General features: G+C 45.5%; 2 protein-coding genes across 12 annotated transcripts in view; one reads left to right on the top strand and one right to left on the bottom strand.

Moving 5' to 3' along the window:
- Window positions 1–14,086, top strand: part of RFXAP (regulatory factor X associated protein) — a 49,245-nt gene extending 35,159 nt beyond the window's left edge. For both annotated transcript variants that reach the window (XM_068930043.1, XM_068930042.1), the window contains one exon: window positions 13,297–14,086. In XM_068930043.1, the coding sequence (XP_068786144.1) occupies window positions 13,297–13,323 (27 nt within the window). In that variant the 3' untranslated portion in view covers window positions 13,324–14,086. The remainder of the gene's footprint in view (window positions 1–13,296) is intronic.
- The window catches only part of SMAD9 (SMAD family member 9), a 43,285-nt gene extending 26,479 nt beyond the window's left edge, over window positions 1–16,806 (bottom strand). For 2 of the 10 annotated variants that reach the window (XM_009686465.2, XM_009686467.2), the window contains exons 1-3: window positions 6,622–9,774; window positions 6,232–6,285; window positions 1,962–2,559 (exon numbers count right to left, since the gene is read on the bottom strand). In XM_009686465.2, coding sequence (XP_009684760.1) covers window positions 1,962–2,373 — 412 coding nt within the window. In that variant the 5' untranslated portion in view covers window positions 2,374–2,559; window positions 6,232–6,285; window positions 6,622–9,774. Of the gene's footprint in view, window positions 1–1,961; window positions 2,903–6,231; window positions 6,286–6,621; window positions 9,775–16,570 lie in introns of those variants that run through there. The other 8 variants (XM_068930028.1, XM_068930035.1, XM_068930029.1 and 5 more) reach the window with 8 other exon arrangements.
- Between the last annotated feature and the right edge of the window lie 773 nt (window positions 16,807–17,579).

Below are 17,579 nucleotides of genomic sequence, written 5' to 3'. Positions count from 1 at the left end.
TGACTCACTTGTGAGCAGCAGCTTCTAAGCTGTCCCAGTGAGAACATCGGCACTGGTGAATATAACAGCCCAAGAACAATTCCTGGGCCCTGTGGTGAATGGGCACAGTACAGCTTGTACCCACCCAGCTGCACTCTTTTCCCTCCCAAATAAGGTGGTCATATCCAAAATGCCCAAAGTCCCTTGGTGTGCTAACCTCTGCACCCTGAGCACAGTTTGGGGGAATGCTAGTCTGCATGGGTCAAAGCCATGGCAGGGAGTATGCTAACAGTTCAGCAGGCCTGCACCTTGGCCCCGTTTCATTTACTAGTATAGATGTAGCCAGCCTGCTTCAGAGACTAACAACAAGCTTTGGCAGTCATTTAGCAGCTGCTGGTTATCCCAGAACTAGCATGTGTTAGCAAGCACTGAGCAGATCAGAAGACCACGGTTTAAAACAGCACTTTGCAGTGCTGTCAGCTACCATATTGAGGAAACTCCATTAACTATGCTGGAGTTACACCAGAAGAAATGAGAAGACACTAAAGGCTACAGCTTTCAAAGAGAAAGATACACAAAATGGGATATTTTATGAGCATCTTTTCTTAGATTCTTGAAGAGTTTATTTTAGCAAGGCAGGAGACCAGCTCTTTGCAGTGAAAACTGTTGACAATATGCACCATTCAATGCAGCTGTAAAATTTTAGTTGTGACAATGTTTACAGCAGTTCAGATACAATTTCAAAATGACAGCTCCACTGCAGTAGAAAAACTACAAGGGAGGGGAACAGCCCCTGTTGTTTAACAGATGTTAACAAATGTCTTTCCCTTATTTAATCACTTCATCTGTGTGAAAAGAAACATCCCACAGTTCACTTATCTGATCCCAATGTCACCTCAGAGTAAAGTTCATGCCAGATAAAGAGTAATCACAGAATAACAAGTATACACTTACCAACTGTATCCATTAGTAAATTAAATTACTGTGATTTCTGGCAGCAAGGGAAAGCTGGGTTAGACATTAGAAATTGTCCTGAACTGTAACAATAGCAAAGCAGTAGGTTCGTTTGCCTGGGGAGGTTGTGGAGACTCCACCACCAGGGATTTTTAGAGCTCATTAGAAAAATATCTGTCAGGAATGTACCAGGCACTTTGTTTTGCTTTGTGAGTAGGGACAAAGGGGAATAGGATGACCACTAAGATCTCTGCCAGCCCTGCTTTCTAAGATCCCTATGGAAGTCAATACTGAACACTATAATTTTATAACAACTGTTCAGCTGTTTCATTGACACAGTCCAATTAAATGACCTTTCAGTTAGGTCATGAGATTTCAATGCTGACCATGTCTAGTCTAAAAAGGATCATCAGTGGAAAATTCAAAGTTCTATGAGAACTTGGGGGAGTGCTGTCACATAAACTATCCACCCAGACACGTAAATCTCACTGAAGGCAGGCCATCTGGCATTTTAGGAAGAATCCACTAACCTGGTTCCTTATCCATGCCAAAATAATCCATCTTCCTACAACTCTAATTTCTAAAGAGAAAGCTGGTAAGACATTTTTCCTGTGGATTCATGAGCCAATTTTTGGTTTTCAGAGGATGAGGCATAAATCCAGCCAAGACTCATTGGTGTCTAGATTTCAGGCAAATGGCCTTACCAGCAATACCAGTGTCTAGAGGAAGGGTTTGCAAGGCCGCTGGCACCCCCATCTGCAGAGAGAAAGGCTGTTTTCAGCACCCTGGACAAGATCCTGTGCCGCGGGGGCTCCGCGGCTCTGGCCTGGGAGTGAGGACCCCGGGCACAGAACTGTTCCAGGCCCTCAATCCGTGACACCGCTGGGCAGAAAAGATTCAGGGTCTTTCTATCAAACAGAGCCGGCCTTTTGCGATTTCAGCATAGGCCTCATTAAGACACACCAAGTATAGACCTGCCAGTGCAAGAGCTAATAGAGTTGTGAATCATTTGCAGGTGATATAATTACCTGGGGTTTCCACCCGCCGATAATGGTAGGGGTTAATGCACACTTCTTTCTGTTTTGAGCCAAATGGGAACTCACAACATTCCAGTGGTTTCAATTCATGGTGAGACTGTAAATCAGGCCAGCGCCACACTCTGCAGTATATGACGTGGGGGAGCCCCTTGCGGTGAGACACCTGCAGCCGACCATCCAAGGAACGTGGGATTGTGACACATTTACTGGGCTGACCAGGGCAGCTCAGAGCCCTTTCCAGTTCTTCCATGGCACCTTTTTTCTTCTTCAATTTCTTTACCAAGGAATCGACAGCTTTTTCTGCCCACTTTTCCTCTTCATCTCCTTGTTTCCAGCCCAGCAGCCTTTTCACTGCAGGGCTGGTGAAGGAGAACAAGGAGCTGATAGGGGTGCTGGAGTGCATAAGAAGCAGAGATTACACACCAGAGTCAACAGAAGCGCAATATGCTCTCCTGCCTTCCTGGATGGAGTTTTTACAATATTCAGATGGCAGCTTCCTTCAAAGAGATGTTCTTCCACACATAGGTTTTTGTAATCTCAGGCGCTGTTTACAAGCACTCCAGCAGTATCAAGAAACCGCTGATGAAATCTGGAATAACAACACAATATATAGTTAGGCTTCACACACTCCTTTCATTGCTCTTATAATAAAGCTCATTTGAAAGAGAAATTGTTCAAAAAACGTATTTAATTTTCAGTGGTTTTCTCTTTATGTTCTGCTGTTTATTTTGGGTCTAAGTCTCTCCTTCCCACTGCCCTCCACACTCATTTTAGAGCTGGGCCTCAGAAAGCATCAAGTGTCTACTCATTTTCATCTGTGTTTAGAGTTTAATGCATGAAGCAAAATGTTACAAGGTTGGGGTTATATTCACTGCAAAAAAAAAGTTCTACATTTTTTTTTGAAGTTGGTGGGTGTAAGTTCAGCTTTTTAAAAATTAAACCTGTAATATCAAATCTGATGGGACTAATGAGTAGAGTATTTTTTTAAATTCTGCTTCCCCTTTGCCCCTCAAATCTCATTCTACTGTCAACGGCTGTGTAACATTAACTGCAAAACTCATTTAAAATTCATCTATTCCAAAATTTCATTTAGTGCCTCTGAAAGATCTATTGCTGTTCTCTAAAATTATTTACATTCTTTCATATGCAGGAGAAATACTTGTTTGCCTAGCCAGTCTGCTTGGCTGTCTCCAACACTGCAAAGCTTTTTGGATGAAAATCACAGACTTTTGGATACAGTTCATGCTGGATGGATCTTGAGTTATTTCTGCTAGGAGTTGCTACGTCTGAGGAAGTCCAACAGAAAGAGTTTAGCTTTTGAGGTTCCCTCCCCCTCTTTTTTTTTTTTTTTTTAATGCAGCTGGAGCCAGTCTAATTTTAGCTGAAAATGACATATTTCCACTGACTGGAACTTTGAGGAAAAATGTCCTCGTATGTCAAGCTATTTACTGTTTTAAATAAACTTCACGGACCCCCTGTTCATATCAAGTGCAAGGGAAAACAATACACACAGCACGTAAACCAGGAGATGGGGACAGCTTCTCAAATGGGTACCGCCAAAGAAGCAGCTCCATGACTGCTCTACTCCATCCTTGTTAGAGGAGGTGGGCCCTGCTCACCTCCCACTAGCAAAGGCCCAGCTATAGTCCCCAACATTGCTTCAATACATTGACTGAGGAGATGCAGGGAGATAGCACCCTGTGCTGGGGATAGCAGGACTTCAGAAACCACATTATTCTGATGTTCCCTTAAATGCACAGCTCTTTTAAGAGTCCAGGGGACACGTGAGGACATTGAGTGCACACACAGGTACAACATATTCAGACAGCAGGACAAGGACAATGTCAAAGCCTGTCTCCTTGGCTTAATCTGGTACCCTTACAAGTCTGAAGCATGCTGCAGGATGAGTCCACATGGGCAGGGCATCAGAGAGCTTCCTAGGCAACACGCTGTGTCCCCTGGGGACCAGTGGTTCACTAGAGCTGATTTGCTTCTAGCCTTTCTGTTCTGTTCTCTCATGCCCAGTCCCAAGCCCCTCTGTGTAACCCATAAGATGCCCTGCACCTTGAAAAATAGGTTGATATACGTGCAACCTTTCTCCCTTCTTCTATGACAGCAGCAATGGTGAGAGCAGGGGCTTAAATTCCCCAAATCCTTCCACAGTGCAAGGGAGACAGAAGCACTTAGTCCCACATAAAATGAAAAAGCACAAAAGCAACTCTTTGGCCGTCACAAGTCCCAGCAGCAGCTGGTGTTCACCCAAGAGATTCACATTCCAAGCAGCAGGGGATGGGAGATAGCATGAAAATATGAACATGGGGACTACGAAACTGGAAGGAAGAACAAGCACCCATTGCTTAATGCATTCACTACAGAACATTAAGCTCTGGGTTATGCAATTTCTGCGTTGCTAATCTGTGTATATGGCAATCGTCTACAACTGTCAGAAGAGGCTCATGACAGAGTGAGGCAGAAATCACCCCACTTGGTTTTGTGTAACAGTCAGTAACTAGTGAAGGACCAAATTTGCCCTGGCAAGTAAAGAGAAACTTTAAATTCAAGACTTTTATTCTGTGTATTTGTAAAATTACATTGACCTGGAGTATTTAACTGGATAGTTACTAACACTTTTATGTCAAAAGTGAATTTTATTCCAAACATTTAGAGGGTACATTTGAGAACAAAATAAATTCAGAATGATTTGTCACAGGAAAAACCTTCAAGCTGCTTGTAAAACATAATGCAGAGAAAATTTAGGCAGACAGTCTCCAGCTTTTATGAGAGCAGGGTCAGCCTACAAAGCCCAGAGCCAGCTCCTTCCAGGTAGCCCTTACAGTGGAGCTGTATATTCCTCTGCCAGTATCAAAACATTGGAAGAATCTGCTAGTTTCCAAATGCCTCTCTACCACTGTTATTAAGTGGCTGCACTAAACCCCATCCTCACGCGAGAAAACAGAACAATGCCGGGATCACTATGGGTCAGTGCTGAAAGCAGGAACAGGAAGCAAAGAGAGCCTGGGATAAAAGCCCACAGTACCAGCAGTGGTGCAAAAATCTCTGCTCCAGGCTGACAGGGAAAATGGCTCACATTTCTTATCTGAGGGGGTCTCCCGGGTGTTAGTGTGTGTAAACAACTGCCCCGATAAGTTAATGCAACATTACAATCATCAGATAGGAAAACATACATGTTCACGTAAAAGTATTGTCCTGAGATTTTCTATTCCATTTTGACCAAGGTTTTAAATAAACACATTAATCTCGTTCAGTCAAATTAAATAACTCAACAGTGACATCAGTATGAGTCTGAGCACTATTGTTGCTAGTGGGAGAGTTGCCAAGGGTATGTGTATAGAAGCAAAAGCAGTGCTTTGCAGACCATGTGATGTAGTCTCAGATAAGTATATTGCGCAATTTCCTATCGCACACCCTCTAGTTTCTTCCAAAATCTTTTTTTCCCAAAATCCAAGTGACACACAAAATATAAATGGTATTAAATAGTGTAAACAGCTTTCAAATAATATTATTATCAGGACATCCTCCTTTAGTGTTATTAAATTACATAACACTGCACACTATTCAGCAGACTAAGCCTTGTGTTGCTAGGCTTACATACTCCACTATGAAATACCTAGGCAGCCACTCTGCTCCAGGGCTGTAGAGATAGAGATGTTAATTCACAATTTAATTTAAATGATCTTTTAGGATAGCAGTTGCTTAAAATGTATGCCTTTTGTATCAGGCAACATGCCTACTGCACTGGAAAATTCAGACTCTGAAACATTTTAAAACCACGTTGACGTATCTGCAGTGCTGATGATCCATCATGTTTCTCGATGCTAATCGCTTGAGAATGGAGGGCGGGAAGGGAAGTGCTGCATTTTTCTCCATACCCCAACAAATGTATCAAGCCCAGGGCCATGCCGATAGGAAAGTTCTGGTCTGGCCACCTCTATCTCTCCCAGTGACAGAATGATGTACTATCATGAGTATGAGTCATGCATCATTCAGGTTACATCCTCAACACACTTTCCTTCTCTGGGACTACATGGAAAACCCATCCTGTTTTCGAGACTGAAAGAGTTAATAGCATGGAAGTGGGCCACTCCGTGCTAGCTGACCTCCAGGACAAGAACAGTCCCAGCGACGTTTAATTTATACTGTAGAAGCAGCCTTTAGGTGGGATTTACTTGGCCAAAGAAACATGTGCATATTGTCAATACCCATATCTGACCTAGTCACCCAGAACTGCCTAAATACATACCTGAGAAAAATATGCATTTACAGGACATGGATCATTCCACCCTAAATTGAACACCTAAAAAAAAAAAAAAACAGCAGAAACAGGCACTGTATGCAGCTAATATTGAGTGAGATGAGTCCCACCTCAAGCCAGAATGACTGCTAGGCTAAGACCCAGCAACGTGGACACAGAGTAGAGGAGACTGGAATATTTATTCTTACTCCCAGACCTTGTTTATCACCGCCTAGCGTAGAATTAGCCTGTAAGTCCTCAGGTCAACAGGAGAAACGTGTTCCTCTAGGAACTCTACTGCAGTAACTTTTGCTGCACTTTTAAAGAGCCTGACACAGCGAGAACAGAAAGACGAAGATAAAAGACCATCATGGTGAGCCAGGTACTCACAGTACTTACAGGTACTTACTGCTGAAGTCAGTAAGGCAGGTTCCAGAGTCCATGGAAATCAGACATGCGCTGCTCTATATGGCATAATGTAGCAGCATACTGACACCTCCACTGTGGAAAGATTTCCAGAAGCTTAGACTTTGGATAATGAAAAAGGACCACCTGGGATGGGAAAGACTCTCATCCTCCCTCAGCAGATGTCCATGCAGGCCAATGAACTACTGAAGCTTTATGTTAAAGTCAAAAAGGGAAAACGCATTGATTTTAGTGAAAACAGGCTTAAAAACCAGCTGTACAAAAAGCACAAGGCCCAGCCTCCCTGCAGAGTGTACCTGTGCATGTGTGTGCGTGTGTGTGCGCGTGTGTGTGCCTGCGTGTATATGCATCTCGTCCCAGAATAAAACTCCAAGACTCTGCCCCCACTCTCAGAGCCTGCCTCGGCTAACTGAGCTGCGAGAGGCACGGCTATCAGTCTAGCAAATGGCTGACATCATCAGTCTTGGTGTCACTGCAACAGCTAAGTAAGGCCACAGAGGGAGATTTCTCAGAGGGTCGTTGTCTAGACAGAAGCTGTGCAGTTCTTGGAGATCGCACAGGGCTGGAAAATGGAACAGTGAGACAGCTACAGCTAGAAGTCCACACAGCTCAGCGACTAAATCACAACAGAATTGGAAGGCAGAAAATTATTCCAGTCAAAGAATACCTGTTGTGAACATGCGTTTATTTAGTTACTAGCACTGATTTAGTTAGTTCTAGTTACTGTGAAAAAGCGAAGCATGGGGGTTTTCTCAGAGCTAGTACTGTTGCGATCAAGTCTTGATTTCGTGTCAAACGTGTCCAACAGACAGCAGCCAATGTAAACCTAGGAGTGCAGGTCAGCAAAGAACTTCCTGGGTCGCCATGTCGCTGCTGTTTGCTGTGTGGATCTTCCACAACATACCACGAGAAAGCAACTAAAAAAATAAAAAAATGTATTACCTGAGCTGAATAGGCACAGTTGCTGCTGCTCTAGTAACCCACTTATGGCTCAGGACCAATGGTCATATGTTACCCTTGACACATGTGAATCACCTTGAAAAGGGTACTCATGACATAGTTTGGGATCCCCGGGACTTCCTGTTGTTATTGGGACTAGCAAGACAAGGGTGTTGTTATGAACCTGTCTGAAATCTCTGCCTTTTATACCTAACAAAATACAGTGAATGAATTATTCATTGCAGTGTTACCAAATTCTTCCACAACCACAGAACCCGACACCCAGGATTTTAATTAAAGGGGATGTAAATAAGGCTTTTTTTTTTTAATTAAGAAACTAAATTTCTTCCTGGTTTGACCCTGAACTGCTTCAATTGAAAACAGCTGCACTGAGATGAGGCAAAGCATTTGAGACTCAAATTTATCCATGTTTCACACAGCCCTGGCAATATCTTATTGTTTATTCCTATAAGCTTAAATGAATAACGCAAACTCCTGAAACTCATTTTCCTGTTATTTCAAGTTTGTTCTCAAAGCCCTTCTAGACCGAACTTTATGTGAAGCCATCAGCATCAAAGAACAAATCCTTCAGCACTTCATGTTTCTTTGGCCACTCTTCTACACTGTGGAGTCTTCACTAAATTCACTGCCTCCAGGATAAAATGAGGACAAAGTTTGATGCCAGTGTCTAAATATGTATGACATCTCTGAGCTTGCGGAATCACTCAAATATTACCTCATCTACTCAGCATCGTCCAGCTTCTCTTGACAGGAACAGCAGTCTCATACGGCCTAAAGAAGGACTGATTCGGGTATATAAGTCACACACCTTAACACATCCACGTAAATTTCCATAGGCTATAAACTTACAGCCCTGTGCAAGAGGTGTAAGTTCAGACACAAAACATAATCAGGCACTCAGCTCACATTTGGTGCTTCAGTGCTGCCTAATTGGGAAGGGATGTACAAATTCCTGCGGTGGGACTGATCTGAGCTAGCACATCCACACGACAGCACAGCACCATGAAGACTTAATCATTCCAGCCCCAGAATCAGCAACGCTGTTTTAGTGTGCCTTAAAATGGGGAGAAGGGAAGGGAATGGACATGGTAACAATATTCAGATATGTGAAAGGCTGCTACAAGTAGGAAAGGAACAATCTGTCTTTCATGTCCACATCCACAGACATGACAAGAAATAACGGGCTTAAATTGCAGCAGGGGGCAACAGGCAAAATGTATTAATAGCAGGGAGCTAAGCATTGGGATAGGTTACTCGGGAGGCTATAGATGCTCCACTGTGGGAGGCTGGAGAGAACAGATTACACATATCCATTAGGAATAATTTTGCTGCCTTGGGGAAGGAGAAGGGACCAGAAGACTCCTTGAGACTCTGTCCAGCCCTATGACCTTCTGCTATGACCAAGCAAAATAGCCCCTCTCTTCAGGTGCAGCCCTGCATTAACATGGCTACGCAGGTTTCGACCCCAGGGCTAGCTCAGGCAGCGCTACCCGCATCTCGCTGTTTGGCATAAACATGCTTACAGAGAACAGAGAACTGCAACATCTCCCTGATTTGTCCCTTTGAAAATCTCCCACAATATTTGAAGGCACCACACACCACACAAAACACCGCAGCCAAAATCTGCACAAAAATATGAAACTGGACCAATTGATCACTGTGATCTCTCTTTGACTGCACTCCCTTTCTCAGTATTAATTTTTAAAGGAGATCAGTGACTGTGATGTTTACATGGAGTGAACCACACTGTGTTCCCTGGCTGGGCCACACTGAAGTTTCGGAGATGCAAACCCACAGGGACACATCCTCTTCTTGGCCCCGTGCCCCGCTCCCCACAGGCACGAGGAAGAACGATTCCCCCAGTCCCTGCGTTAGCCCTTGCTGTGGCTGGGTTGCTCAGACCAGCAGCTCTGATGAAGCAGAGCTCTCAAGTGCCTTCACCCAAGCGAGACACAGACGAAGGAGCAAACATGCCACAGGGGAACTCTGAGGAGGTACTCGTAGGAGAAGGTAGGAGCAGTGGGATATCACGGGGGGGTTCACCAACCTGCCCTGCGGAGCCAAAATGCCTTCTTATGGCTTTGGTTATCCCCATTTAATAGACAGACAGAGTCCTGCATTCCTCACATACCCACCATTCCCAGAGAAAGTTTAGCAAAGCCCATCGGTGTTTCTAAAAATGGAACAGTTGGAAATACGCAAAAAATAGAGTTCCTGCTTTTAAAATAAACGCTGACTCGCCTCTAATACAAAGTATGTAGCCAAGTGCCTCCAGAACAAACACTTCACAAAGGAAGAGGAGGACTAGAAAAGAATTCCAGCTTCATTGCTGGCCTGAAGTTTATATCCACGCTAATCGGATCCTGTAATCCTTGTTATCAATCACTAGCATTCTTGGAGCAATTCCCAAATACCCATTTTAGGCAAAGGATTTGCTTAGAGATAGACGTTCAGAACGTTGTGAATAAGATCTAAAGAACAATTACTTCACCTAGGATGTGGCATATAAGCCTGATGGGGAGGCAATCCTGAAAGTCTGGCATATTAAGTTGTTAGAAAGGAATGTACTTTCCGAGCTGTAATTGTACTTGTACAGTACTAGCAAGGGAAATAGATCAAGCAAATGTTCTCTTCTGGTTGCATGGTAAGATATCCTACCTACCTAACCAGCAGATCTGAGGCCCAGCTCTGTGAGGTTCAGCCAGGTGCCTAATATCTTCGGTTCTTGCTGGAATATACAGAAATGAAGGGAGGCTTCTTTTGGGCAGATCTGCAAGGTCTCATCCTGGCAATGAGGCTTTGGTGACCAGCTCTCCCAAAGCTAGGACTGTATCTCATGCTTTTGAGATCTGCTGACTGGTTTTACCAGGTATCTAATGTCACAAAGCCAGAGATAAACTGCAACACTGGGAGTTAGTCGGGGAGTCTGTTGCCTATAAAGGCCACGCGTCCACAGGAGCACTCCTAGCTGGCGTAGCACAGGGGCCGCATGCCTGACACCCCATCCCAGAGAGAGTGAGCCTTCTGGGAGCTCTGCCTGAAAGGTTACTCATTGCAGCGTTAACATAGCAGGCACCTTTTGCAGAAGACATGATTTGACATCACTGAATGCAATACATTCCTGGGCATGCAACATATAGATGGAGCTTGTCAAAAAAATACTCCAAAGGAAGAACTTCCAGAAGTGTTTCCAGTCACACCGAGAGCTGGCCTAGAGAGGAAGCAGCTATACTGCTGCCCCCCTTCCCTTCCTCTCAGGTGAGGAAGCGTGGGCAAATGCACATAGGGGGTAAATTTCACTCACAAAGGCTCTCCATATATATCATGTTAGCAGTTTTCCATGGAATCACATTAGCATTTCATTGTGTTCAAACCATATTGCATTCAAATCTGTTTTTCCTAAAAGGCTTTCATTGTGCATCACTGTGGGAAATTGCTAATGCAATAAGATTGACATATAGGCTCTCCTGCAGGAACATCCGCAGTAATCTGTGCTAATTGAGCCCTCAGTGGCTTGTGAAACCCTGCAGAGGGGAGGAAGGGTGGAGTATCCACAGGGCCTACCTCCTGGAGAACTGCAAGAAAGAGTGTGGAGGACAGGTACTCACCAAGATTACTGGGGTTTGCCTAGGTAAAGATGGGATTCGGTGGCAGGGACTGCCTTGGAGAAGGGGCCAATACCCCCAAGCAACAGCACTGGGAGATTTTCCATGAAGAACACCTGGATATGCTCAGACTATGGAAGTTATTTCACAAGAACAGGACTAAGAACAAAAGGAGCAAGAACTTGTTTATCTAGTTCCCTCCTCTGGGGGGGAAAGGAGGGGATGGCTGGCCATTCCCAGGGACTTCAGCTGAAGCCGTGGGTACTCCGCATCTCTACAAAGCAGAACACTTCTGCTTATGCAATTAAACGGGCTTCATGTGTCTAGATTTGAGCCTGCAAGCATAAAAGGAAGGTTGGATTCACTTTAGCATGTAGGATGGCATGCTGTGGTAACATAGCTTCAGAAAACTGGGATACAAAGCAAGAGTCAAAAATAGGGCCCCAAATCACTAAAATAAATGGGAAGAAAGAATCCCTCTTCCCACCTCCCCAAGTCTGTTTCTCCTCTTCCTCTCCCTTCCTACCCCTCAGCTCTGCCTCATCCAGCCTATAGGTGCCACGCAGGTTCCCACCAAGAAATGTAGGTCCCATCATAAGTCTCGCAGGACATGCAGCAGGGCAGGCATAGGAGCCACACGCTGCTGCCTCACATAGGAAAGAAGTTCTTCTTCTCTACACTAGATGTCCCTGTAGAGGCCCCCATGTCCTGTGCGAAGTAATTCAAGATCTCTTGATGAAAGAGAGAGAAATTAGCTACCTCATATGTGCTGCAGGGTAAGAAACTGAATGTTGGCAGCTGGGCCACAGTAATTTGACGGAGACAAGTAGGTTTGCGTGGGCCAGGCCAACAAGAAACCATACGGAGGTCTTGAAAAGTCAAGTGAACTGCTTGTGTCTTTGGTCAGTTCTGAGCCTACAGGGCAGCATGTGGGATTAGGAGACTGCTGTTTCTGTTCCTGCTACAGGCCTCTGGGCAAATGATCTTCCCTCAGGTGCCTCAATTTCTCCATCTGTCACACAGGTATCCTGACAATGTTTCTTTTGTAAAGCATTCTGAACTCGGTGGATGAGGAATGCAACTCAGAAATGCATTTAAAAAAAAAAAAAGAAACAAAAAAACAACAAAAAAAATTTTGGTTAAAGAGAGGCACATCAAAAAACGCAACAAATGATTAGGTTTTGTTGAAATTATTGACTTCAGTAGCACAACCATTTGTATTATAAAATGTTCTTAATTACATGGGACTTTGCTATTAGCAAACACCACTTTATGGAAAGGGTACCACCACCAACAGCTCTCTGCCTTGTTTTGTTTACTGCACAGCTGCATGATCAAGTACAATACAAGACAGAACAAACACAAAATAACAATTACCAAGAAATGCCCAATCTCGCTGCTATTGTAGCCAGGTAATGAGGGTGAAAGGAAGCCTGAAGCAGAACAAACTGTAACGACCCACGGGTCTGTTAATTTTCTTTCCCCTCCTCATTTCTGTCTTTTAGTGGACCGCAAGTTCGAGGCCAATAGTTCTGGAGAACTCTGTTAGTGAGGAAAATTTTCAAAACTTAAAACAAAGACCAGGAGCGTTACAAAGATTCCAAAAAGAGAGACTGCATGGAGAGAATTCAGAAAGAAAAGCAAAAGATACAGGATTTTGGCAGGGGTCATGCTGACTGGGAAGAGAACGTAGGTGGGAGAAAAGAGCTTATTGGGAAACGGGCGGTTGCAGTATCAAGCTGGAACATTGCCACAGTGTGGACTAATGCTTTGGCAGCTGCAAACGGAAGGAGGAATGTAAGAAGTAACATGAAGGAAAAGTGTCAAGAGACATTTGGGAGTATCAAGACATGTGAGGAAATAGAACAGTCAAAGATGATGCTAAGTTTGGCAGAGGGAAGGATGGCCGTGTTACTGACAACAAAAGAGAGAGTGGGAAGAAACAAGTTCTGGAGAGAAGGATATAAGGCGTTTCTCCTCCCAGTGAGAAATGCACGAGATCTTAAGGTTGTCTTTCAGAAAAGGGGAAATCAATTACCAGATTTGCTTTTTCTTTCCTTTTTTGTTTTGTGTTTTTATGCAGCTAGGACAGTACAAACTGCGAAGCTGACTCCACTCAGTGTCCACCTCCCCAGTGTCACTGCTTGTCTCCTTGTCCACGGGAGCTGAACCTCAAAGAAAACTGCTCAATGCTACATTTGTCTACGACGCTGCAACAGTTCTTGCCGAAACCTGCAAATGGTCCTGTGGAACAACCTCATTTAAAAATCACAGATATGTGCCACAAAACTCTAGCAGATACTGTTTCACCTGTTTTGATTTCAGTGCATATATTTACTCATCAGGATCTCAGTCTGCCCTCTGATCCTGCAGTCTATTCCACTCATCTGCAAAAGCACAAGGTGTTCAGCTACTACAGTAAACACACAGGGCCTAAACTCTTTAATTCACCTTGTCATCTGTAAAATTCCCACACTGTTATCGTTCAAATATTGTAAAAAATTTAAGTTGGGAAATAGTTTGGGATATTTCTGAAAAATTAGTTTTATGATACCATATACTGTCTAACGTTTCCTTGCAACAAATGTTCTCAAAGACAGCAAGCAATAGAAAAGCAATGATTCTCTCAAACTGTCATTGTTATTATTATCTTTTGCTGTTAATGTACAATAACATGAATGATTCTTTATACTAGCCTGCAGCAGGAAACCAGGCAGTCTACCATAACAACCTTTTGTATGTATGTTTTTGCTGTGCTGTTTTTAGTTAAAATATTTATGATGTTTTTTTCCTTTCTTATTTGTAAGGGTATACAGCACAGCAAATGGAATCTCTATGCACTTTCATTACACTGTTGGCAATGGACAAATTACCCAGAGCATGCATATATATATTTTTATATATATATATATATATTTTTTTTTCCCTTTTGGTTCTCTGTTAAGTTTCTTTGAAACAGAGTGCTTAGTACAGCTGGTGCTGGAATAGCTGTTAGTGAATATCAGCACCAGCGATAAACTCCAGCTAGTGTTTTGGTTAGAGGTCACTTGTAATTAGTAGTCATTGTCCTTTGAATTTAACAATGGAAAAATAAAACTTTATCAAGATAGATTAGCCTGGCCATCAAAATTACAGCACTTTAGCATTCAGGAGGGAGGATTACATGACACACTATCTGTCTCACTGATAACAGCGGATAGCTAAGGATTCAAATGTGAGACGCAGAAAGACTGTAAAAGAATAAAAGGAGAGGAAGGAGAATTAACTGTCCTGATACTATGTGATATGTTATACTGACACTTCTACACTCTCATTTTAGTGGGTTAGGCCTCATCTTTACCCCATGAAGACAAGACAGGGCAATACTAGCGAGTCCTGTGGGAGCAGCTTTCAAGTCAGAGGTGCTATCCAGTTCCTCTAAGCATGCCTCCACCTTTTACACGTATTTGGCATGTATGTATGTGCCTCTCAGCTTTGGATAAGTGTGTTAATAAAATATTAATAATTAACTTCTTCACCAAGTTGTGAAGAAGACAGCTTGAGTAAATCTTTGCATGCATTCATATCAGTTGCTGTATGTAAATAAAAGCATCTATCTCCTGCTCCTACCATTTTACAGACCCTGCTTATCAAAACAATTCATGATAAAATACACCTCATCTGTATTTCAGCCACTTTTGCAGAATTATTATCATTTTAAATGACAATAACAAAGTTAAGAAGAAAACACAACTCCATCACAGAGGCCAAGAGAGAGAATGGGAAACTACTGCAGAACTCAGTAAATATAATACAAAGGAAACTTCTTGATATAGTGCACTTAAAAATATTTCTAGGCATGTTTATTTTAGCTGCTATGGCAAATGAACTCAATATTTAAAATAAAAAGAATACACCCCCAGACTCTTCTTAAAAATCTAACGGGAAACAAACACGAATCAGCCAGACACTGGTACTTATCAAACCTGAAAGAAGGGAGTTGTCTGGCTGGATTAAAACGGATGAGGTTTGTTTCAGTGATGACATTTGTCCTACCATTGCCGAAGAGGAGAATTTGACAGCGCTTCTTGAGCTTTATACTCCTGAAGATGGGGAGATTATTCCTACCACGCAAAAACATGCGTATACGAAAGTGAACGTTTTTACATCTCAGATACAAAGTCCAGAAGCTTGTATTAGCTGCAGTGTCCTTCCCAAACAGCCACAAACCTGAACGCGTTCCAAAGACTTGCACATCACTTCCTACTCCTGTGGGACTAAGGGAGAACTCATTCACTGAGAAGCTGACCATTCGGAGCTGAAATTCTTTTCATTAGTCTATTAAATGTAAATAATTAACACTGTGTACGTGCGTGTCATTTATTTTTACTCCCAGCAATGCCTCTTTTAAAGCAGACCTGGCTAGTATCAAATAAATCTACCTATAAAATCCAAGTAGAAAAAACCCCAGAAAGTTACCATACAATATCTCAATTGTTACAAATTAAACAAACTTTGCATTCCCTCCAGTTAGAGCTGCCCAGGCATGGAGATAAAATTATACTAATTCATAATTTGCCATATCTGGGGCTATTGATTTTGGAAATGCTGGTTACTTGCTAGTAACTAATGTTTTAACTTTGTAGCCAAAAAAAAGAAAAGGTCGAGGTTTGTAACTGGAGTACAAAACAAAATCTGAGAAATTCTGCCCTGTTTTATTTGGGAGCGTGTCCAGGAGCACAATTTCTCGGACAGAAAATAACCTCTGAAAGGAAAAGTATTTCCAAACGTGTCATGTGGTTTTCTTTTTTTCCCTACTTACACGAGAAGGGAAGAAATCATAACAGCGGGAAGACTTGTCAGCGTTTAGCCATCCATAAAAACGGGGTTTTTTTTTCCTTCTTTCTTTCTCTCCCCCCCCCCCCCCCCGCGCTCCTCCTTTCGCTCGCAGTCCTGGCGTCAGCTTGTCTCCTGTATCTGGTCCCCCTGCCCCAGCCCCCTCCCGCCCGCGCACAGCTGCGGCGGCGGCGCGGGGCTGGGGCCGGCGGCCGCCGAGGACCCCGCGCGCGGCGGCACCGCCGGCGCAGGGCTGCGCGCTGCCCGCCCGGCGCGCAGACGGGCGCCGGGGCGCTGCCACCCCCCCACCCCCACCTCGGGGCGCCGCCGGCCTCAGGTGCGCGGCCGCGCCGGCACCGGGCTCGCGGGTGGTGGTGGTGGCGGCGGCCCCACGGGGAAGCCCGAGCCGCCGCGCCCCGCTTCGCCCGCCTCGCCGCGGATGCGGGGCAGCCCCGCGCGGGAAGTTTGGGGCAAGCGCGGCCACCACCCCTCCCCAGTCCCCCGCGCCCTTCCCGGGACGCGGCCGGGAGCGCAGCTCTTACCTGCCACCGGGGCGGGCTGGGCTCTGCGCTCCGCCGCGCGCGGGAGCGGGGCTGCAGCTGCGCGGCGGCGGCGGCGGGGCCAGGGCAGCAGCAGCGGCGGCGGCGGCGGCGGCGGCGGCGGCGGCGGCAGCAGCAGCAGCCCCGGCCGGCGTCAGTCAGGCGGGAGCCGGCGAGCCTGTATTAGTGCGCCGGGCTGGACCGCGGCCAGGGAGCGCTGCTGCCGCCGGCCCGCCCCTGCGCTCCCCCCGCCGCGCACCACACACACACACACACACACACACACACACGCGCGCGCGCTCGCTCGCCCCATCACACAGACACAGTCACACCCCTCCACACACACGGAGTTCACCCCATCCCTCTCACCCACCCACCCACCCAGACGCACATAAGACACAGAGTTCACCCCCTCCATCACACCCGTACGGAGTTCACACACACACACACACACACACACACACACAGGGTTCACCCCTACTGCACGCTCACCCCCAGCCACACACACACACACACAGATCACCCCCTCGCACACACACAGGCACCCAGTTCGCTCCCCCATCCACACTCACCCCGCCAACCACGTGCGTGCGGATCACCCCCTCGCACACAGTACGCCCTCCAGCGCACCCATACAGAGGTCACACACACAGCTCAACCTGCACCGCACACACAGACACACCCCACCCCCTGCAACACATGGGCACACACCATTCACCCCCACAGTTCACCCTACACCCCTCGCCCACGCACACACGGAGCTCACCCCCTGCCAACACCAGCGCGCACACAGTCGCCCCCCTCACAGACTTCACTCACACACACACGAGACCACCCCCCACCACACACACACACACACACACACACACACACACACGGCCCCCAGCAGCCATTTCGCAGCCCCACGGCCCGCAGAGGGCAGAGGCCGGCGCAGGGCTGGGCCGCGGGCTCCCCGCCACCCTGGACCTGCCACCACCCTTGGGACACCCCTCATGGGGCAGGCAGGCAACCC

The sequence above is a fragment of the Struthio camelus genome, chromosome 1 (genome assembly GCF_040807025.1).
Source record: "Struthio camelus isolate bStrCam1 chromosome 1, bStrCam1.hap1, whole genome shotgun sequence".
In the NCBI taxonomy this organism is placed as follows: Eukaryota; Metazoa; Chordata; class Aves; order Struthioniformes; family Struthionidae; genus Struthio; species Struthio camelus.
The sequence above is the reverse complement of the archived record's forward strand: the minus strand, read 5'-3'. Positions and strand labels throughout refer to the sequence as shown.